Source organism: Anabrus simplex, chromosome 1, assembly GCF_040414725.1.
Source record: "Anabrus simplex isolate iqAnaSimp1 chromosome 1, ASM4041472v1, whole genome shotgun sequence".
NCBI lineage: Eukaryota > Metazoa > Arthropoda > Insecta > Orthoptera > Tettigoniidae > Anabrus > Anabrus simplex.
Window position 1 is genome coordinate 16,523,794 of NC_090265.1, and position 26,435 is coordinate 16,550,228.

A 26,435-nucleotide genomic window follows, 5' to 3' on the forward strand; every position below is an offset into this window, starting at 1 on the left:
GGTGCTCAAGTGCAGTCTATCAAGCACATAGTTCAAGAGTGCTCCCTACGTGCATTTCCGGGCTCTGTGGAGGAATTTTTTGAAGTAACACCAGAAGTGATTACATGGATAAAAAATTTGGACATTAAAATATAAAAGTGAAGTCCTGATGCTGTCACCAACTTGTATATTTGTATATTTTGTATTATGTTTGTATATTTTGATTGTCATGTATACATCATACGCTAATAATAATAATAATTCTTAACACTTCAAATCCAGTCCTCATATCATCACTTGAACAAATACCATACAATTACAGTACACTTAAAAAATACCTTATTGCCTCGCTACCTCTCATTCTCCTTCATCCATCATACAATACACATACAGACACCATTCCTTAACCATTACAATACACATACAGACGCCATCACTTGAATAAATACCATCTAAACTTCGCTACCTCTCTTATCACCAATATCATTTAAACTTCGCTACCTCTCTTATCTAAAATCAGCTTCATGGTCCGTATCGCACTTCAGTAGATTCACAATTAAGTATTTATTTTCCACCTAGTCGATACAATGATTGCTTAAGGCAATTTTTAATGGTCAAAAGTGGTACATGTTTCGTATATTATCAACATCTTCAGCCACATAACACTGTTTAGATGAAAAATGTATAAAATTGACAAAGTAATGCTTTAGAGGAAGTGTCCTTAAAATTAACATAAGATTGACAAGATTAAAACAAACAAATAACTCAAGAGAAAATATATAAATTATTTCTACAATAGAAAGCAGTCGTCAAGGAAACACTTGTACAATATTCCATAGAGAAATTGTCCTAATAAATATTCTTTTCTTAATAATTCATGAAAAAAGATCAATTTATAAATTAAAAATTATACAATTTATAAGTAATTATCGAAATGAAGAAATCCTGATATCACAGTGCGGCTCTTATTATTAATGTAGATGAAGATATAACTAATTCCTAGTTGTCAAATCTTATTAAGCCTGCTTTCCTTTGGAACAGTAACTCCTGTCATTCTTTCACAGTTTTGCGCCGGGTGTAATATTGATGATGCGTTCTTCCTTGCTCTTGCACCTGAGGAGGTGGAAGAGCGGGGGATATAGGTGTGTCAAGAACTTCCTTGCTGTCACCTATAGCTTCAACTGAGGAGGAATAAGTTGTAGGGCTATCTGTAGGAGGAGAAATTCCAATTCCTTTTTCGTGATCCTTCTCAAGCATTTTCAAATATACTAGAATTTGATAATATAATGGATTCTTATATTCTACAGCCTCATTAAGGTTATCATTTTTCTTTACAAGTTGGTCTAGATGAATGTACAGGTCTTCATATGTGTTCATTAAGCTGCCCTTTTTTAACTTTTTTATGATGGCCAGGTCTTGTTCTATGTTGGTAAATTTATGACCTGTGGCAGTCATGTGTGATCCCATTGCTGAGAATCTTCTATGTTTTTCAGCATTCATTTTAAAGTTAGATATTTGGAACATGTGAATGCTGAAAAACATAGAAGATTCTCAGCAATGGGATCATACATGACTGCCACAGGTCATAAATTTACCAACACAGAACAAGACCTGACCATCATAAAAAAGTTAAAAAAGGGCAGCTTAATGAACATATATGAAGACCTGTACATTCATCTAGACCAACTTGTAAAGAAATATGATAACCTTAATGAGGCTGTAGAATATAAGAATCCATTATATTATCAAATTCTAGTATATTTGAAAATGCTTGAGAAGGATCACGAAAAAAGAATTGGAATTTCTCCTCCTACAGATAGCCCTACAACTTATTCCTCCTCAGTTGAAGCTATAGGTGACAGCAAGGAAGTTCTTGACACACCTATATCCCCCGCTCCTCCACCTCCTCAGGTGCAAGAGCAAGGAAGAACGCATCATCAATATTACACCCGGCGCAAAACTGTGAAAGAATGACAGGAGTTACTGTTCCAAAGGAAAGCAGGCTTAATAAGATTTGACAACTAGGAATTAGTTATATCTTCATCTACATTAATAATAAGAGCCGCACTGTGATATCAGGATTTCTTCATTTCGATAATTACTTATAAATTGTATAATTTTTAATTTATAAATTGATCTTTTTTCATGAATTATTAAGAAAAGAATATTTATTAGGACAATTTCTCTATGGAATATTGTACAAGTGTTTCCTTGACGACTGCTTTCTATTGTAGAAATAATTTATATATTTTCTCTTGAGTTATTTGTTTGTTTTAATCTTGTCAATCTTATGTTAATTTTAAGGACACTTCCTCTAAAGCATTACTTTGTCAATTTTATACATTTTTCATCTAAACAGTGTTATGTGGCTGAAGATGTTGATAATATACGAAACATGTACCACTTTTGACCATTAAAAATTGCCTTAAGCAATCATTGTATCGACTAGGTGGAAAATAAATACTTAATTGTGAACCTCTCTTATCGTCGATCCATCATCATCACCTTTCATACTTAACACTTCAATTCCAGTCCTCATTTACTTTACCTTAATCCATCCACCTTATTCCAGGCCACATTTACTTCAACAATTACAATACACATACAGACACCACCATTTGAATAAATACCATTTAAACTTTGTTATGTCTCCTCATTTCCATCCATCGAACTCAAACTTTGCTACCTCTCTTATCATCCATCCATAATCCATCCATCTTATACCTAAAGACACCATCACTTTAATAACAATTACACTACACATACAGACACCATTACTTGAGTAAAAACCATCTAAACTTCGCTACCTCTCTCATCATCCATCATAACACAAGCAAACCAGGTTACTTACTACTGTTACTTGTCTTTTTACTTCTCGTAATTACTCCTTCTTCCATTTTTCCCTTTTTGCCCCATAACTCCTTCAAACTCAAGCTTCTCCCTTTAGCCAAGGCACTTCTTACTTCTGCTTCCTCCCTCAGACCATTATTTTCGCTCTGATTATGTCCACTTGTCATCCCCTGGGTTTCTTCTTCCATCTTCTCTTCCTGCATCCTGCGTTCTTCTCTAACTATGACCTCCGTCACTAGTTCGTTCATTAATTTCCTGACTTCTTCCATCCTTCTTGCATTTACTCTTTCCTCAGCTCTTTTTACGATCACTTCCCAGGAACCCCATCTGCTCGGTGCTCCTCCCTTGATAATATGCACATCATCCCTGCTAGTTTCTTCTTGCCTCGAACTCTCAGCCCTGCTAGTTTTTTCCTGCCTCAAACTCTCATCCATTGATTTCAGTTTCGACACTGTCCACTTTCGGGTCCAATTCCTGTCGCTCATCACAATTATCTGGCCACTAATATATGCTCTCAATCCCTGAATTTTTGCTTTCACTAAATGTTTCTTAAGAATTTTGAAATTCCTACTCTCTTCTCTTCCGACATCTCTCTTAACTCCAATTTTCTCACACCGTAGATTCCCAGCGTTCCTTGTCACTGTATCTGCCATCAATGAAGATAGCAGCGACACTTTTATGGGCCTGTGCCCTCCCACCTTGCCAACTCTCTCTACATTGTCTGTATCGACTTCACTCAAGTTTATTTTCATTTTGTATGACATCTACCACTTTGTAAATAATGTCCACTTTAGATTCTGCCTTTTCTTCCTCCACCCCATAAATAAATATGGATTTCTTCTTACGGTCCTGTCTGCAGACTTCTATTTCTTTCCTCAGGTTTACCATCTCTTCTTCCATATTTTTTATTTTCTCTCTTAATTACACCAGTTCTTTCTTGCTGTCTTCCATCATCGCCTTCGTATTTTTCATGTAATCCTGGATCCACTGTCTTGTCTTTTCGTGCTCCTGGACTTGTTCCTGAAGCATCTTTAATTGCTCAAACGGACATATCTCCTGTATTACCTCTTTTACCACTTTCCTCATAACTTCTACATCTACCAAATTCATCCTATCTATCTCCTTGCCGACCGCTTGACCCTACCGCTTCCCCACTCCTACACCACTCCACTCAACAGGCGCACGCCACACGATACGTCCGTCCTCCTTATTGGCTTAAGCTAGACTGCACTAGTCAAATGCCCTCTAACATTGTTTATTCTCTTCTTGAATATCTGTACAGATTTTGGAAAACGATCAAACACTACCCCTGGTAAACTGTTCCACTCCTTCACACCCTTCCTAATGAATGAAAATTTACCCCAATCGCTTCTTTAACAAAAGGTAGGTTGTTCCAGTTCATTTCCCACGTTTTTCTTGTTTATTTTGTCTCCCAGGATATCTGAGATAGGGTATAGGCTAATTGTAAAGCTTTCAACCAGCTGACATATAACTTCAGTTTTAACTCATTGGTATATACTTATGGCTCCCTGCCTCACAATAGCATGTCGGACATAACAAATCCAATAGCTCTCAGCTGTGTGAGAAAGCTTGGTTAACTTGATCAGATTTGAGGGTATACTTTTTCATTCCACAGCCCAGAGTTTATAACATTATAAGGAAGCTAAAATAATGCAAATCTTACTTGGAATACCTTGTAGAGGCGAGATGTGTTCATAGGAACCCACCATCCTGCCCCCAGAAGTACATTTACTTTTATAACCTAATAAGAGCAGCAGCCTCCATCAGCCATGGCTAGAGTAACTACTCGCATTATCATTGGTGAACGTGAACAGAATATGACGTCATTGCCATCAATGCTAATAGATACATTGTGTTACCAACCCCGGCTGAATAAAAGGACAAAGAAAAATCACCATTTAAAGGAAACAGTGTGAAATACACAGCAGCAGTAATTTAGTTTAATATTTACGTTAATGTAGAGGCGAATACAGAGCTGCGGCAGCTTTGAGGAATTTGTGCACTCTCTGTTTTAGGGGTAAGCTGCTCTTGAACACAGATTCGGCAAGATAGCCCAGGAAATGTTGCTTCCTCCTGCCGAACCCTGGAACGGAATTGCTGCCATGCTTAAAATGACACCACCGATTTTCAATATTCTGTGTATGCACGGCAAGGTGATTGTTGGGCATCGCCCTCCTGTTCCCCCTATGTACGTGACGACTCTTGATGGTGTCCACAAACTCAACAGAATGATTGACATGGAGATGTATGAATCCCTTGTGCTCCAAGCAATCGTATGCCTTCCAGCAATCGGATATTATGATGCTTCCAGGCAGTATCCAGTCCTTTATGACTTCAAGCAAAATCACTTTGTCCCTTCTCTCCACAGGTACAACAAAAACGTTTTTATGGTTCTCCCTTTCCACGCCTCCAAAACACCACCGTCCTTCTGCAGGCCTCCCCCTATTATACTTCCTTTTACCAAATTTACTTTCTACGATTTCCACAATAATACCAGGCCCACCATTTTTTTTTTTTTTTTATTAGCCACCTCCCATTCTACACACACCTCTCGACAGAAGCTGAACCAGTCTACTGTTGTTTTGCCAGAAAAACCCAACTCAAGCTTCAAAATAGAACCCAGCGGTTTATGTTGGATGCACCACAGGACGATGTAATATCCTATTTCGAAGAGCTTCAAATTAGAGCCTTCGAAGAAAGTGCTTTTCCGTGCACTCACAAACCATCCGCACCTCACACCCCCTTCCAATCGACGACGACACAAAAAAATTATAGGAGTGCCGTTCACACTCACAGTCAATTTCACTTCACGACCACACTTTTCACACACTCGGTGATTAGTAATCCGTGACTTACCTACAACTTAAGTAAATCATTCACCTTCACCTCAAAATCACACGAAACGTCTTATATTAATAACACATCCACTGCAAGCAGCCATTTTCCAACATCAGGCAGTGATTTTCGAACATAGAATGCGCTGATATCCCCCTACAGAATACCTCGGGGTTTCCCCTCCTAAACATTCCAGACCAGTGGTCTTGTCCCCATCCGCATGTCCACACCAATCGTGTGCCTAACTAGGTGCCTAAGGCCACTTCGCGGCTTTTAACCGTCCAGACCAATGGTCTTGTCCACGGCAAGAAGCCTAACCATCCAGACCAATCGTCTTGTCCATGGTAAGAATCCTACCCATCCAGACCAATTGTGTTTCCTCATGAAACTAGGTGCCTAAGGCTGCTTCGTGGCTTCTAACCGTCCAGACCAATGGTCTTGTCCATGGAGAGAATCCTAACTGCCCAGGCCAATGGTCTTGCCCACGGCAGGAATCCTAAACAATAACCATCACCAGTAACAGTAAGTACCACTCATTAGTTCCAAAGTACAGAGGTTGGCAGCCCTGATCGCCTCTCTACAACATTCTACCCGAGCGTGCAAACAAACTACAGTCGTACAGCACGCAGCTGAATGTAGTGAGTGCTGGGCTGCGGAGGGTAAAATTATAATGATTTGAGTTTGTACTTCATGTGCTTTGCCAAGAGATGGTGCAATATGTATACTGTTTGGAACAGTAATTAGTGGACTTTCTCGTCAGAAAATCTGTGTTTGATTGCCTTGACTAGATCACATTCTGTTCACCATTGAGTGTGAATGAATCCCCATCGTTCCAGTCACATACAAAGCCAGTAGCAGTAATCATGCCATATAGAAGATGGTTGTTAGCATGCAGTGATTTATGAAGCAGAAGTGTCAGATTGTAAAGAATTGTTTGGTGGTAGTAGTGACAGTGGTAGGTCTGATAAAAAGTGTCAGCAAGTCCAAAAATTCTGAAAGTGATCAATGCAATGTAGCACAAGTGGGTTTGAGTAAAAAGCTGAAAAGTGAAGAGTGTAAATGATGGGAAGATTATGGCAAAACATAAGTGTTCACTTTCTGGTACTGGTGGTACACTTCCAGTTTTACTCAGGTTTATTGTCCTTTTCTTGTAAGAAAGACATGACGTTCTATAACTGGTACCAATTTCAACTGTTGAAACCTTCTCATTTTCTCAATATCGCTATGAATCGATGGAATTAGAGACTTTATATATATATATATGATAATTTCTGAGATTTTGCTCTGGAAGGTATAAATCTGTTTAATAAATAGAAGTTCACTTGAGAATCTACGAATAGCTGTAACTACTCACATAAGCTAAATACTAATTCTGGGTATGTGAAGAGGTAGAAAATAAGTATGCCATTAAGTTCATAAAGAGGAATGGGTTATGTTCAGTTTGTAATATTTTGCTGGTATGCCAACTGCCCGTACCAGTCTAGCTGCACTCGAGATATATGAAACTTTTGTTCTTTAATGCTGCATGTCACCATACATTATTACTTTGGGTAGTTAGAGTTCTAGAGTGTTACAGTAATAAGAAACATTTTAAAGTTCATCTTCCATGTATGTCTGTTAGTTATTACCAGTTTAATATTTTCATAAATACTTACATTTTATGAATGATTTTACTGCTGAAATTTAATTTTTTTTTTTTTTTTTCAGAATGTGAAAAAGGAACTTGAAATAGAGGACTGTCAGATTGATGAATATCCACCAGATGAGTAAGTTCGAACACTGGCTTTTTCTGTTGGGATTAGAGCTCATAAACTGAACTAGACAGTTTTCTTAGATTAATTGTTCCAAGGTTGAATGGGTTGTCATTAGAAATAGATATTAGTATTGTTTATAGTATTTAGTGACATTTCAGTTATAAGTCAGATAAAGAATTGCATAATATAATTCACTTAAAGGATTACACAGTTAACAATCAATCTCCTGGACGGTGGGTGCCACTCACATCCTGACTGCTGGATACCCATCTGGAGACAAAGCAGTGCCATGCCTAGGTTTGATTTCTGGCCAGACCAGAGGTTTTAATTGCAAATTGTTAATTGCTAATTGCTATGGCTCTGAGACTGGCTGTTTTTCCCAACACGTGACTCTTCATATTTACAACACACTGCACTACCAACCACCACAGAAACTCGCAATAGTTAACAAATCCCTCCACATAGAAAGTGCATCTGGCCATAAAACGAGGCCCAGTTTACATGTGCGAAACAGTTCGTACCTGTGACCACTCTAGTGTGGGAAAAGTGATAGGAAAACAAGAGTTAGTGTGAGAAAATCTCTTAGTCACTATGAATTGTCAATAAGTACTACTTTTATGAAAGAAGTTTTTTAAAAAAAGGAGGGAATTTCTAATTCAGTGTGCTCAAGTCTCTCCAAAACTAACAGGCTGTGTGGAAATGTTATTGTGTAATATGATACACTTTCAAATAGATTGCGAGAGGAAGGGCAAAAGTGGTGTTGTTATCAAGAAGGAAGGAGCATGGTTTGAAATTTACTCCAACTTTTTCTTGGGGGTGGTGGGCCATTACTGATAATCCTCTTCAAATGTTTGGCATCTCTGTAAATGATATGTGAAATAAATTTGCAGAGTTTCATTTATTTCTTGCCAACAGTTGTCTTTCATAGTTTTCTGTAATAATTTGACAGGCAAGTATATTTTTGTAACACTTCAATCAGTCTTTCTTCCTTCGTCTGCCTTCGATGATAATTAACAAGCACACAAACAATTAAGCAATATAATAGCTACTGTATTGAGGTAATTCATGAAATCATCCAAGGTTATGAATTTCATTATTGGTTCCGTGTTGAATTAAGAGTACGTATAATTTAATTGATATTGTAATGTATACATAGGCATTACAGTCATTGTATCGTATTGAACACGTGAATTAAAACATTGTCAATTAAATTATATATAATTCACGAAAGTCACACACATGAAACGATTGTTTCATCATGATCGTGCGCATACGTGAAGTCAGCCACAGCTATGAAAATTGCTTCCTTGGTGATCTGTAAAATTTAGCTTGGCATTGCTTAGGTTAGCGTAGCTCAGCATAGGTGTTTTTTTCATTGGCTTGCGTAGCTTAGCTTTCTGTGTGTGCTGGCCTTTACTGTTGAACAAAGCTCGAGGACCTCATGGAAAACTGTAGCCCTGTCATGTTGGCATACAGTAAAACCTCAATGCATCGTTTTTCAATGGGGAAGGGGGAAATGACGATGGGTGCGAGAAAACGATAAATGCAGGTGACATAAGAAAATAGGCAGAAAGCAAAATAATAAAATGCCGGTACTTTATATGGGCATTTTTTGTCATGTAAATATAATAATAAGTCGGGTGCAGGTCTTTCGAATTGCTGCGTGATTAATCCTAATGTGTAAGTTGGCATGCATGTACACACACACGAACACAGCCCCCTAAATTGGAATTAAGCATGGAAAGTTAAAATCCCTGACCCAATCGAGACCTAAGGCCAACTCATGCTAACCATTTAACCATAGAGCCGGACGGTATCAGAATATTGCAACCATGATATATGCAATGGAAATGAAAAGCGTGACTTTTACACCATATCATTTCACTTTTCTTTACATCTCACAATAATTCAAAACCTTTAAAGTCAGTTCTCTTGTTGCTAATTAGTGATGTACGTGGATATTATGGTGATTAATGTATTTTGGTAAAGATTCCATAGACCCTTCATGAACAATAGGTTAAAGATCCCACAATGCGTGCCTCGGACAATTTCTCAGTGGTTAGAAATTCAACATGGAACGTCTCAGACGATGTCACAGCGGGTTAGGTGAGGCTGCCAACTTAGGAGTTACTTTCAAACCAGGCTAGTGAAAAGATTATTGGTCTGGATAGGTTAGGTCTGGCTTCTAAGAAGGCAATTGGGCAGGGGCAACAAAGTGGTCAACAGGCCTGTAGCATCTCACATACTCCACAAGGTATGATGCAATTAATAAGCCTGTGACTGATAAAAATATACTCAGCGCACGCCGTGACGATCTTAAATGTGATTTCTTTTTTCAATGAAGGGTGGCAAATTTGGGCTTTACAGTGTCTCCATTTCAATTCTTGTAAATAAGAATACTTCTAGGTGTCAGTTAGTAGGTCGAGCAGAGGCATTGATGCCAGGAGGCGTGTAGTGAGGTTATGCATGAGTTACCTGCGCACAGCACTCCAGCCTAAAAGATCCTTGCTCAAGAATAGCAACTCAGAATCACTCCTACATTCTCGCATAACAGGTTGTCGCTATCTTAGAAGTGAAGCTACCGGGCAAGTCGGCCATGCAGTTACGGTGCGCAGCTGTGGGCTTGCATCCCGAAGATAGTGGGTCCAAATCGCACTGTTGGCAGCCCTGAAGGTGGTTTTCCAAGGTTTTCCAGGGTTTCCCATTTTCACTCCATGCAAATGCTGGGGTTGTACCTTAATTAAGGCATGGCCGCTTCCTTCCAACTCCTAGACCTTTCCTATCCCATCGTCACCATAAGACCTACCTGTGTCGGTGCGACGTAAAGCCACTAAAAAGAAGAAGAAGTGAAGCTTCCACGATGTGTATAGTTATTTAGTTATTTTTCCGGATTCAACCATATTGTTGTTTTCTGTACATTACCTACAGTTTGCCAACATTTCGAATACATTGCAGTATTCTTTGTTAAGGTGACTGAAATACCGCTACTCAATCCAAGATAATCCGTCTCCCAGGTAGCAGTCACACTCAGTAGCGCAATATATTCTAAACGTCGGCAAACTGTACATAATGTACAGAAAACAACAACATGGTTCAACCCAGAAAGAGAACTAAATAGGTTGTTGCTATTAGATGCTAGAGTATTGGGCTGTCCCTTTAAATTGAAAAACCTTTAGTGTTTATTTTTCTTACATCCGATCAATCCATGCGGGAAAATTGTAGGCAAGGACAAATATTTTTTGATGATCGATGTGATAAAATGATAGTGCGAGTAACAGTGGATGCAGGGAAATTTAACACTGGTTTGTATAGAACATTTTTGGGACCGAATAAATTGAAAGATGAATATGGGAAAGCAACAGTTCCAGGAACAATGCATCGAGGTTCGACTGTATAGACTCAGTTATATGGGGTGATAAGGAAGATGAAATTCTGCTATAAGTTAAGTTGGGGAATTATGAAATTGAAAGTTTTGGAATGAAGATAATCAAAGCTAAATATAAGACTGTGGTAGTGACAAGGGCAAGTAGAATAGGAACAGGCATTAATGAAGCCCTGGACATAGTTGACAGGTGTAAATATTGAGGTAGTACATTGTCCTAGCATTGAGAATAGAACAAGGAGATAAGCACATGAATTGAACAATGTACAGAGTTCTACCATAGTGGGAGACAAATTGTTTGAAACAAGAATGTAGTGATGGAATGACAGCAGGTTCTCTACAAGACATATTTTATACCGGTACTGATATTTGCTCCGGCAGACTAGGCATCAACTAAGAGAAGCAAAAGTTGCATCCAAGGAGCTGAAATCTGGTTCCTGAGAAGCATCACAAGGTGCGGCAAATGAAAGAGGGTACAGAATGAAGTGACAAGAGATAGAGTCGTTGTTGGGAGATTCCAAGTTGGGATTGATTCACAGAAGGTGAAGTGGTCTGGATGACAAAATTACCAGAAGACAGAATACCAAAACAGGCATACGAGGAAAGGATGATGGGGAGGAGGGCTGAGGGCCAACCAACACTGGATTGAAAGATACCGACAGGGTAATCAGTGTTTAAAGAGAAATAGTGGAAAGATAGAGTGAGGTAAAGGTAATTAGTTTACTATGCTACCCAGAGAAAATCTGGGATGGGAAATGGGTTGTAATGATCATACCATATTCAATTTTTCAAGGGTGAATCTAATAAAAACCTTAAATATTTTCAATTTCTTTATTGAACAACAGTGATAAACAGCTGTATAAATTTTCTACATATCCTCTGTTATATTCAGTTTAAGTACTATAGTGCTTACGAAGTCCATGCATTCCTCTCAAAAGGAATCGTTTGGTAGTCTGTGCAGCCGCTGATGCTCTTTCGTCCTTCATCTGAGCAGAATGTCTTTCTTCCCAGTACCTCCTTGAGTGGCCCAACATGAGGCAGTCATTAGGGGCAAGGTCTGGCGAATATGGTGAGTGTAGCACTCAGAATGCAGGTTCTGGGTGTTGGCAACAGTTGCATGGGCAATATCGGGCTGAGCATTTTCATGTTGCTGTTATGACAAACATGCATAACCATACTGATTCATCGTTCACCAATGAATTTCAATTTATTTTGTACATTCACTGCTCAGTAGGTGTATAGCAGATTGCTGTGCTCTTTCTTCCATGCCTGAAGTGGAGTGGCCACTTTGATGATGTTTGCTTGTGTACATGGTGCTACTACTTATAGGATATTCTGTAACAGGACTGCCAATGGAGAGAATCAAGGCCCGACATTAGAGAGTTGTATTTCAATTTCAGAGTTTTCATTTGACTAATTCTCACACCAATCCCATTTTCCTTTTTGTCTCAATATCAACGTAATGCTTATTAAACAAAGCTACTTTTGAAATCTATGATTATGCTACATTCAGGACTGTTCACTTTCCTACCCTTAACTTCAGGTCTTATCCCTAAATGAAAGTATTAATGTGCTGTAACTGTTCTCAGTTTCCAGACTGACCATCCATTGTGCGCTCTATGCGGACAATCAGCAGACGTACTGACAGACAGTGGATGTTGCACCTCCTGTAGCATGGCTGCACCAGAGGGACTAATTGGAAAAAAGAAGACAAAGCGCCCCTTGCTTTCGTGTCATGTATGTAACAAAACGGTCAAGTACCCCTCGGACCTCACTAGGCATCTGTTGTCTCACACAAATGATCGGCCACACATATGCAAGATTTGCAATAAGGGTTACAAGTTACACACGTATCTTGTCAATCACATGTCGGCTCATAGCGATGAACAATTCCACTGTACTTTCTGCAATAAATTATTCAAGCTACGTTCATCCCTTATGAAACATCTGCTCCTTCATGAGAAAAACTGCTCATTCTCATGCAAATTTTGTGATAGGTCTTTCAAGCGGAGAACCTCGCTCAAGAGTCATACCTGTATTGGTATGGATCTCCAACCTCAGTGTAAGGAGTGTGGCAAGACTTTCAAACACATCTCGTACCTCAACCAACACATGGTGGGACATGTCACAGGGAGTCCGCTTAGCTGCACAGCTTGTGAAAAGACCTTTTGGTACCAAGACCAGTTCGAGAAGCACATGTTACAACATACCAGTATTGGTATGAATTCTCGATCTCCATGTAAGGAGTGTGGCAAGACATTCAAACACATCTCGTACCTCAACCAACACATGGTGGGACATGTCACAGGGAGTCCGCTTAGCTGCACAGCTTGTGAAAAGACCTTTTGGTACCAAGACCAGTTCGAGAAGCACATGTTACAACATAATATAGCCTACCTAGGTGATTGTTACTATAACAACATACAAATTTGTTAACTTTTCCAACATGTAAATTGAAAATGTTAAATGTTCTTTATTAAAACTGTGTCCACACTTTAGAATATGTTAAATTTAATTTTCTTTCTTTAATGTATGTGATTTTCATTATGTATATGGAGTTTTCAATTTTTAAACATTTACAATGGAATCAGCTGAAGATTATTTGCTTATTGCTATTGCTACTCATGCTGCATATCTATATGTTATACGAGTTTATTAAAACAGCCTTGGCAAATCCGTCCATCCATTCTCCTGGACTGATTTGATTTATTTTTGTTTTATCCTCTCCAGAATTACCTGCCGGTGAATCACGAGACATTGATAGGTCTGTAAGTTCAGCCAACTTTGAGTAATCATAAAATCAAGTCATTAACTTTAATAATTGCAGGCGAAAGCTTACCTAACCTGCAATACATTCTGTACTTAGCAAGTTGCTAAACAACTAACACTTCCATTAATATTCTGATATATGTGGTTTTCATTCTTAGTAATGTCCTTGCATGCAGCCATGTTTGGTTACTACCTCTCAGGCCAGAGACTATACACTGCCACTGATAATGGAAGAATACTATTCTCTGCTAGATACTCTTTGATTCCATGACCTTCCTCAGCTTTCGAATGTACTCAACAAATGGCAAAATGTTGCTAATAACTTAGATGCTGCTAAGAGAAAACAGTCAACGTCCACTCAGACGGAAAGGTATCAACTCAACTAGACTTCTGTATGACCATTAACAACGCACAGGGACGGAATCTCTTTAAAAAAGAGGGTATCTACTCATCCGAACCAGTATTTAGTAACTGCCAAATGTATGTTGCACTACATCAGTCAAGATCATTTGAAAATGCTAAGATCCAGATCCCACCGAATGGTTGAAACTCTGTGAATGTTGTATGGAAGGAAGTGTTACAAACTACATTATGAATGAGTCAAATATTATGTTATGTTATATTATGTTATATTATATTAAATGTTCATGAAACTATTGAAGAGTGCAAGACAAACAATACGACGACGAGAGGCGAGAAGAGTTATGTGACCTATTTCTAATGAATGCTGCGGAGCAGTACGGGTCCACTAGTAAGGTCTGGAACAGAAAAGGAGAATGTAGATGCTTCACTAAATAAAAGAATCAACGTTGAAGACATCCATGATGAACATGACTTTAATCTAGTTCTGCCAGAAAACAACCTCATATACCTAAGAACGATACACAGTTAAGTACACCCATTCCATCCCACCTATGTCTTGAAATAATTGTGTTTCTTAGGTCCAGGCAAACTTATAGAAGTATGACATTAACGAATAATGAAACTATCCAAGCATCAGGTCTCAAAAAGTATTCCTGATGAATATGAAGCATCTTTCCAGGAAGAACACATGAAATTCTTTCAGTTATTTAAAAAAACTCAAATTAGCCCATTGAACACTACAGACGTACATTTACATCATCTGTTGACCTCGCCCAGTGTAGTACGGATGTACATGTTCGTTTTTAACTTTGTACCAGAGTAGTATTGACGTAAAGTGATGTTTGGTTTTGAAATTAACTCCAAGTGAGCTGGCATGTATCGACCATGTTGTGGAACTTTGTTCTCTATTTTGGTTTGAACAAGTGCTATTCTCCTTTTTCTAAACTTCTACTGCCATCTGTCGTACACCTGAAGTACATCTTGCGGCAATCGGTATAGGTAAATTGAACGCAGCAAAAAGGAATTTGGATATAGTTATTCTTATGTTTTCTTGGCTGCTTTCCTTTAGATAATGAGTGGCCTTGGAATAGAATTGGTATATTTTTATTCTGGGCTGTTTCCTAGCAATGATAGTTGTTTACTTTCTTCACATGAAGCCCATGAAAATGGCATCTACTTCAAAATCAAAATCTCTTTATTTGCAAATGAGGTGTCTACCTCGGTGGCAAATGGTACACTAAAATACATTATTGTCAGGCACTAAATATTAAATTAACAAGAGAAGAAAATTTTCCTATAATACAATATTATACAATTTATGCTAACAATGTTTTCTATTAAACACACAGCTCATCCTTAATAAATTTATATTGTTTACAAAATTCTACTTATAATATCTCCTGTACTACTTATAAATATAGTCAACTGATATACAGTATGTGGAATTACTTCAAATGATACTATACAACTGGCATAAGATTAATATTTACATTGCATTTATTTATTTACTTTTTTTTTTACCCGTTCTGGATCCTAAATAGCATAACGACCTGCTGCGTCTTAACCAGAGCCTCTTTTGCCACCATTTTTCAGAGTTCCTGAAGGGCCTTCACAGCTACCGTAGCGGTCCCAGGGCCCTCGATGTCCCCACTGTACTTCACCCCTACAGGCAGTCCCCTACTTTGGCTGTCCAAACTCCTTAGACCAGGGGATGGAATTAATTTATTCACACACATTTTTTTATTTACAATAACCTGCACTGGTCGAATGCCCTCTAACACTTCATTTATTTTCTCTGTTGTTGTTTATTCTCTTCTTGAATATGATGTATCACCGATTACTATGCAGACATAGTTTGTACCTTTATACCGATGTGCCACAACGTTTACCTGAATTGTTTAGATGGAGGCCATGTTTTGTATAACAGTATCTCTCAAAACTGCTGCATTCAGTAACCTGAGTATTCCGAAAATGTTTACAAATTTTAACAACATCTGTATTGACCTTGTCCACTTCAATGTTCACACACGAGTCTCTACTCAAATCATGCCTGTGGGGCACGTTCACTACAAAGACGTTAGTGTGGGTCAGCTTCCCTAGTGTATGTTTAAGTTGTGATCTTACATTCTTGGCGTCGTCGTGTGCTACGTCGTTCGTCCCACCGATGATAAGCACTGCATCGCCGCTACTTGTCTTGGAAGGAGTCTTGACATAAAGGAGATATCAAATATATTGACGAATGTAGAGTCTGAGGACAAGCTTGGAAGTGAAAGTTAAGACAGTAGTGATAGTAATGGTGAATATCATAGAAGTCAGTGGTGCTGAAGACTAATGCATATTACCACATTTTCTATTACTGTATATTACACATTGCAACATGTCATTCAATAATCGTACATCCCTTAAAAACAATCAACAATAACAAATAGAGCTGTAACATTTTAATTGTTGTTGTTATTCATAGAAATAATGTACAAAATAAATTAGTTTTATCCACTTTTTAAATTCCATCAAAAAACTTACTACGGGTCAGTAGCAACTGAAAAACTCACTGCTCAAAGGGTTAATAACTGAGAAAGTTTCTATGAAATTTTTGTTTCAAAGCTCAATTTCTGTACATTAAATTTTGGTCTCCCTTGTCATAGTACATTTTACTTCTTTTAGTTTGGAAGAAACTAGTTCCCTAAATATATTACACTCATCCCTATTTATTGATTTACCACATTTGAAAATGAAAAAGTAAGGGTTTACCATACTGTAAATTTTAAAAACTGGGGAAATTCACATCCAGTGGCTTATTTCAGTTTTGTTTTAATCTCTCTGGAATTACCAGCCAGCGAATCATGAGACATTGATAGGTCTGTAAGTTCAGCCAACTTTGAGTAATCATAAAATCAAATCATTAAATGAACTCTCAAATAATTACGGGCGAATGCTTACCCTAACCCGCAATATGTTCTGTACTTAACAGATTGCTATGCGACTAACACTTTCATTAATATTCTGATATATGTGATTTTCATCCTTAGTGATGTCACCCATCTGGCTTGGACTTTTTTTTTAGAAAGTCACTTTTGGAGACAATGCTGTCATAGTACTGTACACATGTTGCACTTTTTATGTTGGCAGTATAATTAACAATTTAACATTTTCAACTGAGGGCTTAGTTTGTTCATCAGTCCACGGAAAATGTATGTGCTCATATGGCAAAGTAGTACTGCTCCACTCTTAACACTTCAGCACAATCAATAAATACTTCACATCAGAGCCTGCAAGATCATATGACCCCTCCTTGATAATACGTGTCTCAGTCGTGGCCAGCACATCTCAGCCAGTACAGTTGCTAGGTAACATCGCATCATATGACCCCTCCTTGATAATACGTGTCTCAGTCGTGGCCACCACATCCCAGCCAGTAACATCGCATCATATGACGTGTCCTTGATAATACGTGTCTCAGTCATGGCCACCACATCCCAGCCAGTACAGTTGCTAGGCAACATCGCATCATACATCTTATATTGCTACTTTCGTGATGCAAATTTTCAGATGATCCCCAGCCATAAGACATATTTTTGTCGGAAGCTTCTAATTTAGAATTTAGTGACTCCTTCAGTGTTGTTAACTTTAATCTGAGTTCAGCAAAGACTCACTAGAGAGCAGACATTATAACACGTATATTCAATCTACAAAAATAAAACAGAATAAAGTACAAAGTGTGAAGAATTAGCTAGAATTCTGGATGACCATAGATTTCCATGTATTGACTGTCAGTGTGCAAATAAATTAAAATTATAAATATATTAAATCATTTTATGGTAGATGAAAAACAATGGAGGATCTAGCAAAACTGAATTGGGACTGACTGAAGGGTCTCAGAAATGGGTGATCTGCAGTAAATACAGATAATACAGTATCATCTGCTTTTTCTTCATTCCACTTCCCTTAACACTTTCAGTATCCTCCAACACTTTTGTGAGGAGACCGTTTTTATTTTTTCTCTCATTCCGACACTTTATATTGGTGAGTGCAATTCCTGAGTTTTAACTGCTCCCTTTTGCCTTTTCCTCCACTACCATTCCCGTGACAGTGGCATTATCATAAACATCTTCCAAGGAAATACACTGGATGTCACAAAAATAAACAGTAGCAATGTCCTGTAGGCTCAGCCAAGAAACCTTTTCTTGACTTTACTATCTGTTCTGTCTTTACTAATGTTGTGAGATTTTAATATGCTGGTCACAACAGATGGCAGTGATGTTGCTCTCATGATCTCCATTATCTCTATTAGAATATCTTTGATCTCCTGTAGGAACAAGCTATTCTATTCTGTGAATTTTGCTAACCTGATTTATTGAACATTACTATTCATAATCTGACTAGGATGGATGCTCTAATGACCTTCGTATTTGCACAGTATGTAAGGCATAGTTCTAGGTGGAAGGCTCATAATTTATATTTGGTTGTATCTTAACCTCATACAAAGTTAATGTTTTCCTTCACATCTGTGTGGGTGTATTGGCTGACACGATAACCTGAATTGTTGTTTCCTTTCTGCATTCCTTTATGTGAGGTGTTTTTGTCATAGCCTATTCCAAGTGGCAGTGTCCTTCTTTTCATTTATTTTCCTTTTGTGTTCCTTGTATCTTGATTATAAACAACGTGAGATATTTTCAGGACATTTGGTTGTGTGCCCTTTTCTTTTCATTACCATGGCTTACTGGGGACCTGTTTTTTCATAAGTACTGTTTTTTCAGTCGTGCATGCGTCCACTACATATCCGTCCACACGTTCTGCCAAGGTGAGGTGTTAACGAACCCAAATTGCATTAATTTGTTTTATTCCACAGACTTCAACACACCCACCAGCCACACACTACATCCAGAATCCAGTGAACTACTCTTCAACCTTACTGTGAATAACCTCAAAAAAAGCTCCGCAACAAAACAACATACAACAAGTTTATACGGTCATGTATTAATCCATTATCTAACAAATCTTGAACAAACTTTCCAACAGCATTCTTACCTTTCCACTATAAGGCACCTAAATATTGATGCTCATTCTTTTAAGAGGTGATGCTGATCTATAGAATAATTAAACCATATAACCTGAACATGTTTCAATGTCCTACAAATATAAAAAGAATATTTAAACGCTATGAGTTCAATAGACTACAATGCCATCTCAGTATCAGCATTTTCTCCATTTAACAGGACATGAGTAAGACATCCCATCGAAACTTCAGGACAAGTTTGACCAGTTCAGTTCCAAAATGTACCATAAGTTTGAATATATTATGTAAATTGTGTAAAAATAGTTTTTAAGAATAGTTCTAGCACATGTTAATCTCCAATAAGTTGTAAAAATGTACAGATGATTAATCCCAATTGCATCAAGCCGTTCTCGTTACTGACATTATGAAAGTTAACAGTCTATATATTTCCATTAAATGTGAACAAGAGTAGAATGTCACATTAGAACTTTAAAACATGGACGGCTTGATCACTCCTTTGCACTGTTATATAAATAATATTGACTATGATTAATCCTAAAATAGCATCCACTCAGAGCTCTGACTTGGAGATAGAATTAATGGCTGATGATGCCTGCAATGCCAGGCGAAACATGTACCATTCAGACTAATGTAATGACATTGTTATAGTCATAAAGACTCAACCTGTATTGAATAGATGGTTCAATAAATGAATGTTTAACATTTTATTAATTTACCTGTCGCAGAAATGTGTGTATTTGTACGGAAGTTAAGTGTTGGGATTCTACTGTCGTATGAGGTGATAATGAGGAGCTACTTTTGGTGTACATGTGTTAAAATTGTAGAAAATAAATTTCATTATAAAGCCTATATTGTCGTATGTGTACTTAACCAAAAGGTATGGTCAAATGTTCCACCTTTACAATACTAACTTGTTTATTTATTCAAATAAATTTAAAAATAACGGAGCATGTTTCATCTATCTTGTAGACATCATCAGCTGAAAAGATTTAGATTAAGAACAAAGGACAAGGACAAAAACACATTAAAATAATTTGGAATACTGAATGCATCAATTAAAATGTTGAAGATTAGGTTGGGAAGTTCTGAGCACAACACTTGAATAATGTTAAAAATGAAAATTAAAGATATTGAACCTATGAGATAGTTCAGTAAAATTGGTGATAGAGTCCTTCTTGACGTGGTGATGTGTTGACATACAGCTTGCCAAATGCATCGATAGAAACGTAGGGATATGGAGCACAACAGTTTTGTTCTAGTAGAATGAAGACTAAAATTGTTAAACATATGTCAAACATAAGTGATGATTCCAGTAAAATAGGGTTTGTCTGTTGGTGTGATGTTCGCAATTCTTGATAAAAAGGTAGGCGGAATATCTGATCGCGATTTCATAGGTGGAAATGTGCACTAGAACGAGAATGAAGGCTATTATTAACGTTAAAAGTAGGCAAGTTTTGTGATACAAAAGAATTAAATAAAAATAAAATGTGGCACATCTGATTACTTACATCCCAGCCTACACAAGAATGGCTAGCTGAAGCGTGTATTGATGTTTATGGCTGACTGTAGGTGTACTGTGGAGGCCGTGTGTGATGAAAGCTGGTATGAAGGGAGAGTAGGGGAAGACTGGAATCAATGGGCGTGGAGCGACTGCGTAGAGGTTTGTTACGAGGCTTGTTCAAATAGAAACTGTATAGTAATGCCTCAGAAATTACGTTCACAGTTTCTAAAATTTCATTAAATTGTAAGCAGGATTGCATTTTTGGTCTATATTAATAAAGATGTTTTCTAAAATGTTGAGTATATTGCCCTTGTTATAAAAGTAGAGAATTTTTAAGTCCTGCTCTATGGAGGTGAAGGAATGATTGGACTCTGTTATAGGAGTGCTCATGACAGAATACTTTCTTGTGTTTGTTGATGTGTTCTTTATATCTAATTAAAAAGCTTCTTCCGTTTTGCCCAACGTAGCTCGCAGAGCATTGGTTGCAATTTAACTTATATACACCTGATTAGTTGTATTTATTCCCGATCTTGTTGATATTTTTCTGGTTATAAATGAGATTAGTATTGTTATTGATTGTTTTAAAGGCAATTTTGACATTTTTTTAAAAGAATATTGGTGATTTCATAAATATTTTTTTGGTGTAAGTGAAGGTGGCGTAGTTATCTGTTTTCTTTTTTGTCTCTCTGAGTAAAGTTGAAGGGGATTTGTTAACAACTTTGCTGACTATCCTGTCTATGAAATGCCTGCCAAAACCATTTTAACTCACTATAAAGTAGCTGGTATTGAATTATTTTCTTCAATTTCCGTCAGATAAAAAGACGTTAAAAGCTCTATGAATTAAGCTGTAAAAAGTTGCTTTTTTTGAGAGTCTGGGTGCATAGAATCTTGATGAATGGTGTTTATGGTTTGGGTGGGCTTTCTAAAGGTAGTATAAGAAAATTTGTTCAAGGTGCTGTTAATAGTGATATCTAAAAGTTTAATGAATTATTGATTTCAACTTCAGAATAAACGTGATCCATGGATCAACCGCATTTAGCTGTTCAAGGATGATATCGCCGTTGGTGATGTTATGATCTATTAAGGCAAACGTATCATCGACATAGCACGTCCAGAACACAATTCCTATAATTTTATTATGAATTTTGGTGTTTTCCAAATGGTCTCAATAAATGTATTTTAATGTGTTTTTGTCCTTGTCCTTTGTTCTGAATCTAAAACTTTTTGTGGCTGTTGATACCTACAAGATAGATGAAACATTTTCTGTTATTTTTAAATGTTATTTAAATTAAGGTTAAGAAGAAAATTAGTATTGTACAGGTGGAACATTCGACCATACCTTTTGATGTGTTAAGACTGCGTACCGAATCCAATATTTTCTGGTCTCCTTGCTTATTTCCCTACTTGTGTGATTGAGTTTTGAATGACTGTGTTAATGTCTCACCTTGTTTCTAATTTTTAATTCTTTGTTTTTGTATGCCATTACATAACCTTCCCTTTTCTTTTGTGGGAGGAATTTTGTTATCGTAACATCAAGCGTCCCAGGCACATATAAACCTTTCTCCCTTTCTTTGTTCATTGCCCTTTTATTTTACTCCTTGTAACGCTGTGTCTGCCCAGCTCCAAAATAGGCTTTACACCAGGAGTGTTGTCTTGGAAACAGAGAATAATATCAAGTAATTTGGTGGTATTATTATTAGCGTATGGCAAGGAAATTATATATATATATATAATATACAATATATACACAATAACAAAAACATTGATTCACTTCAGGTATTATTGTTATCTGTTATATCTGAATGTCCAAATTTTCAATCCACTGTAGTGCTTCCGCTGTTGGAGATAGGAAGTCTTCCAGTCTACCTGGATAAGCCCGTAGTTGACACTCACTCACAATGTGGGGAGTAGTCTGCCGAGGGGCTCCACACTCACATTCTGGAGATGGTACAAAGTTCCACTTGTAAAGAGAATCCCTGCACCTTCCATGACCTGTCCTGATCCTATTCAGTCTGGACCGAGTTGCACGCGGCAGTTGGGATCCATTTGCATTTTTTTCCCCTCTGAAAATGTTATGCAGGGGCACGTTGGGAGAGTTATTCCAGCGGCCTTTCCACTCCTTCAAAGCATTGAAGTTGGTGGACATCTTCAGAGCAGCATCACAAAGGGGTGGATGTCGTGATTTCAGTCTTTGGAGACTAAGAAGTGGTATGTCATTTAGAACAGGTAGCAGAGGATTCTTGCAGTTCTTGTTTACTCTCGAACAAGAGCTCTGGATCTTCTTAAGTCAGGTGGCATTATTCCTGACAACAGTGGGAGCAACTGAACTGGAGTTGATCTGATGGTGCCAGATATAAGACGCATGCTGGTATTCAATTGTGGGTCAATATACTTTGTATACAGGCTATTAATCCACACTGGAGCACAGTAGTCAGCAGCAGAGAAAACCAGTGCTAAGGCTGAAGAGCGTAGGATGTTTGCAGTAGATCCCCAACTAGTACCAGTTAGCTTCTGAACAATATTGTTTTGGGTTTTCAATTTCTTCGACAAATTCAAAAGATCAACAAATTAATCTAAAAAGCCACCTAATCGATACTTTATTTCTTTTGCCTTTGGCAAACTTAAAAATACATTAACAAACACAGTACATGTTTCGACCACTTAGTGGTCATATTCAGCTGTATATATAAAAATCTTAGATGATAACATTTAAAAGCAAGCACATTGGATCTTAAAACTATTGTACTAAATGCTTTAAATGAAATGGAAGATGGGGGGGGGGGGGTTGGGGGTAAGGAGATTTATGTGAATGATGCTTAAATTATAGTATCGTTTACAATTGTGTTTAAAAACTTAAATGATGAAAAACATATTTAAAATGTCACACCGCTATCACACTAGGTCGTGCACGAAGGCAGTTCTCCGAGGCAACACGGATTAAACATTTGCCAGATAAGGTAAGTCAAGGCCACGCAATGTCGAATACAAATATCTTCCCGCTATCTATTTAGAATTCGGAGCTTTTCACTTTTATCATATGTCATATTTTAATATATTACGATCTCCTGCTGGTTACAGATCGCGAGGCAAGCTGCCCGAATCAGATCGCCATTTTATATAACAGAAGCCACCACAGGGTTTTAGCAAGTTAAACGACTAACACAATTTCTTTTATCACATTCCGAAGAGCAATTCTCGGAAGTTAAACAGTCGACACAGCCTTTTAACCACAAGAATATCACTCAAGGAAGTTATTAAATATAAACAATAAATACATGAAGACTGGTGCATATGACATAAACTTTCATTCAAGCACAAGTGTTTTTGAATAAGTGCCTTACCATAGACACTTTAGAATATTTTATAGTATGTTTATTAAAAACAAAGTGTTTAACATCACCACAGATGCGAATTTTAATTAAGTTATTATTTTTCTCACAAATGCCTGAAGATTATTACAAACACAAACTTTTTATTCATGCCACCTAATGTTATCAAAAAGAATTTTACCATAGACGCTTTTAAATATTTTAAATATGTTTTTCATCATTTAAGTTTTTAAACACAATTGTAAACAATACTGTAATTTAAGTATCATTCACATAAATCTCCTTACCCCCAACCCCCCTCCCCCCCCCATCTTCCATTTCATTTAAAGCATTTAGTACAATAGTTTTTGGATTCCCATGGGATATAGTTTTAAGATCCAATGTGCTTGCTTTTAAATGTTATCATCTAAGATTTTTTTATATACAGCTGAAGATGACCACTAAGTGGTTGAAACATGTAGGACCTACTGTGTTTGTTAATGTATTTTTAAGTTTGCCAAAGGCAAAAGAAATAAAGTATCGATTAGGTGGCTTTTTAGATTAATTTGTTGATTATACTCATCGATACGGCCATGAAGTGGACAGTTTGCAATCAATTCAAAAGATGTTGTTTGAATGATAAAGTCTGGTCCAAGGTAACAACAAAGAAAGTAAGGCAAGGAGAAAGAGCTTAAATGAGATCAGTATTGTTCAACGACGTCAATCACAAGAGTGATTTCAAGAGGGAAAATTCCTGTTGATAGGAATTCCCTCTTATAATCTTAAAACTCCAATAAATAAAGGAATCAAAATCCAAAAGTTTTAGCCTACCACTAACCTTGTATCCTTTATCCTGTGTATGCCTATGTTATTAATGTGTGTTCACAGGTCCTGCACCACAATCTTTTAATTATGTGTTTGTATATATTAGTAATAGAATTACTGAGCTACTTGTTTCTTTGTTTCATTAATTGGTGCCTTAGTAAATGAGGAGCCCATTGGAAAAGAGGCACATGCCACCAGTGTGTGTTCTGTCAGGAAAAAGGAATTAAGGAAATCTGATTTTGGATGGTAATTTGAACTCCTGCTGTTCTACTAACAGTTGTTACAGTAACTAGATGGTGTTTTGCAAATACTATTAAATATTAGGCCATTTTATTACAATATTAACATAGATAATGAAAAGAAATCCTGAACATGTAGTCACATTACATAGCACTTCATATGGAGTCAATCTCATCAATATTTTCGAGTTCTATTAGATCGTCACTACCATCACTTATCAATAACTGATAAAACTGGAATATATTGGAGGCACAAATTGCAGTAAGCTTGAAGGTCCTTGAACTTTGCTGCCTTAATTTGACCTGCATTTGGATACTTAGGAACTAACTGACAGTGTGCAAGCTTTGTAAATCATCCACAACACTCCTTTAAACTAACTCGCAGAGGTTTCTCAGCATCGTGTGAATGTTTGATACATACAGAATGCTCACCATCAGTTTTTGTGATATCTGCAGGATGTTTGTCAACAGTAACATTATGTCTAACAATACTGTTCATTGTAGGAGACAAAGACACGAAGTCCTCTTTCTCGACTGGGTTCTTTTGCTACATTTCTAACCTTGTTTTGTCTCTTGTTATCAATGGCATGAGGTCTGTTAAAATGCCTGCCTCCTCCATCCTGTCCAGGTGTACGTTTGGATACATGTGATGTAGATTCATGACTCACAGTGTCACATTCTCCATTATTGTGAACAGTCCTCAAACGTTTAACAGGAACAGCATGGACTGCTAAAAGTGCAGTCCTAAACATTTCAACTTCACTAACGTGAGTGTCACGAATAAAATACCTGAAAGAAACCTTCCTCTGACTTACTGTGGGAACCTTCCTTATCTTTGGATATGCTTTTTGCACTTACTGGGTCACAATGATCCAGAAAATAAGCATTTTGCTTATTATTATCACCCAACGTATAAAACTCAATAAATATCTCCTCCTTCTGTACTTTATTCAATGTTGAGTATTCACAGAAACTTGTTTTGCAGCGTGGATTATTGGCACTATCAAACACTTTCTCAGGCACTATCTTATTGTTTCGAGATTTATATTCTTTTCCTCTGTTTCTCAACTTCTTCCTTTCACTATCTTTCCAGTCATTTTCATTATGAAGTTTTATTTTACACGTACTGTTGCATTTTCTTCTTGAAGAACATTAATAGGAGCACCTATTGCTGCCTCTTGGAAACTTATAAACAGCATTTAAGAAACACCTTCCGATTTGTTGTCCAAAACCAAGCCAAAGAAAGAGGACCATCGACTCATAAGACATAAAGAAATTAATGGCATGGGCCTCTTCTCCACTGGGAATATGATAGTCATGAATAATAGCAAATATATAATGCTCTCTTTCAAAGAATGGACACATGCCATTGAGATACAAGTTCCTACTGTTGATACTAGATGGCATTAGCAGTCTTCTTGTACCAAAATCACACAAGCACTTCACAGGTGGCATTTGCCCCCTTTTCACTGGCCCCCTCAAGTATGTGTGACTTCAGCTTATCGTTTCTATCAAATAGGCTAGTTAATTGATGCTTAGTGTTTCATCTAACCAGTGTGGCTTTGTTAAAAACAGTGGAACAGCAGGCGCCA

At 37.3% G+C, this 26,435-nt stretch overlaps 1 protein-coding gene across 8 annotated transcripts in view; it reads left to right on the forward strand.

Annotated features, from left to right (window-relative positions):
* LOC137502816 (zinc finger protein 695-like) overlaps nucleotides 1-19,753 on the forward strand; it is a 52,458-nt gene extending 32,705 nt beyond the window's left edge. For 4 of the 8 annotated variants that reach the window (XR_011018862.1, XR_011018863.1, XM_068229832.1 and 1 more), the window contains 2 exons: nucleotides 7,393-7,451; nucleotides 12,411-13,396. Coding sequence is in view for 6 of the 8 variants with exons in the window: in XM_068229832.1 (XP_068085933.1) it covers nucleotides 7,393-7,451; nucleotides 12,411-13,257 (906 nt within the window). In the remaining 2 variants the exon portion in view is untranslated. Of the gene's footprint in view, nucleotides 1-7,392; nucleotides 7,452-12,410; nucleotides 13,397-18,802 lie in introns of those variants that run through there. The other 4 variants (XM_068229840.1, XM_068229836.1, XM_068229842.1 and 1 more) reach the window with 2 other exon arrangements.
* The last annotated feature ends 6,682 nt before the right edge of the window (nucleotides 19,754-26,435 follow it).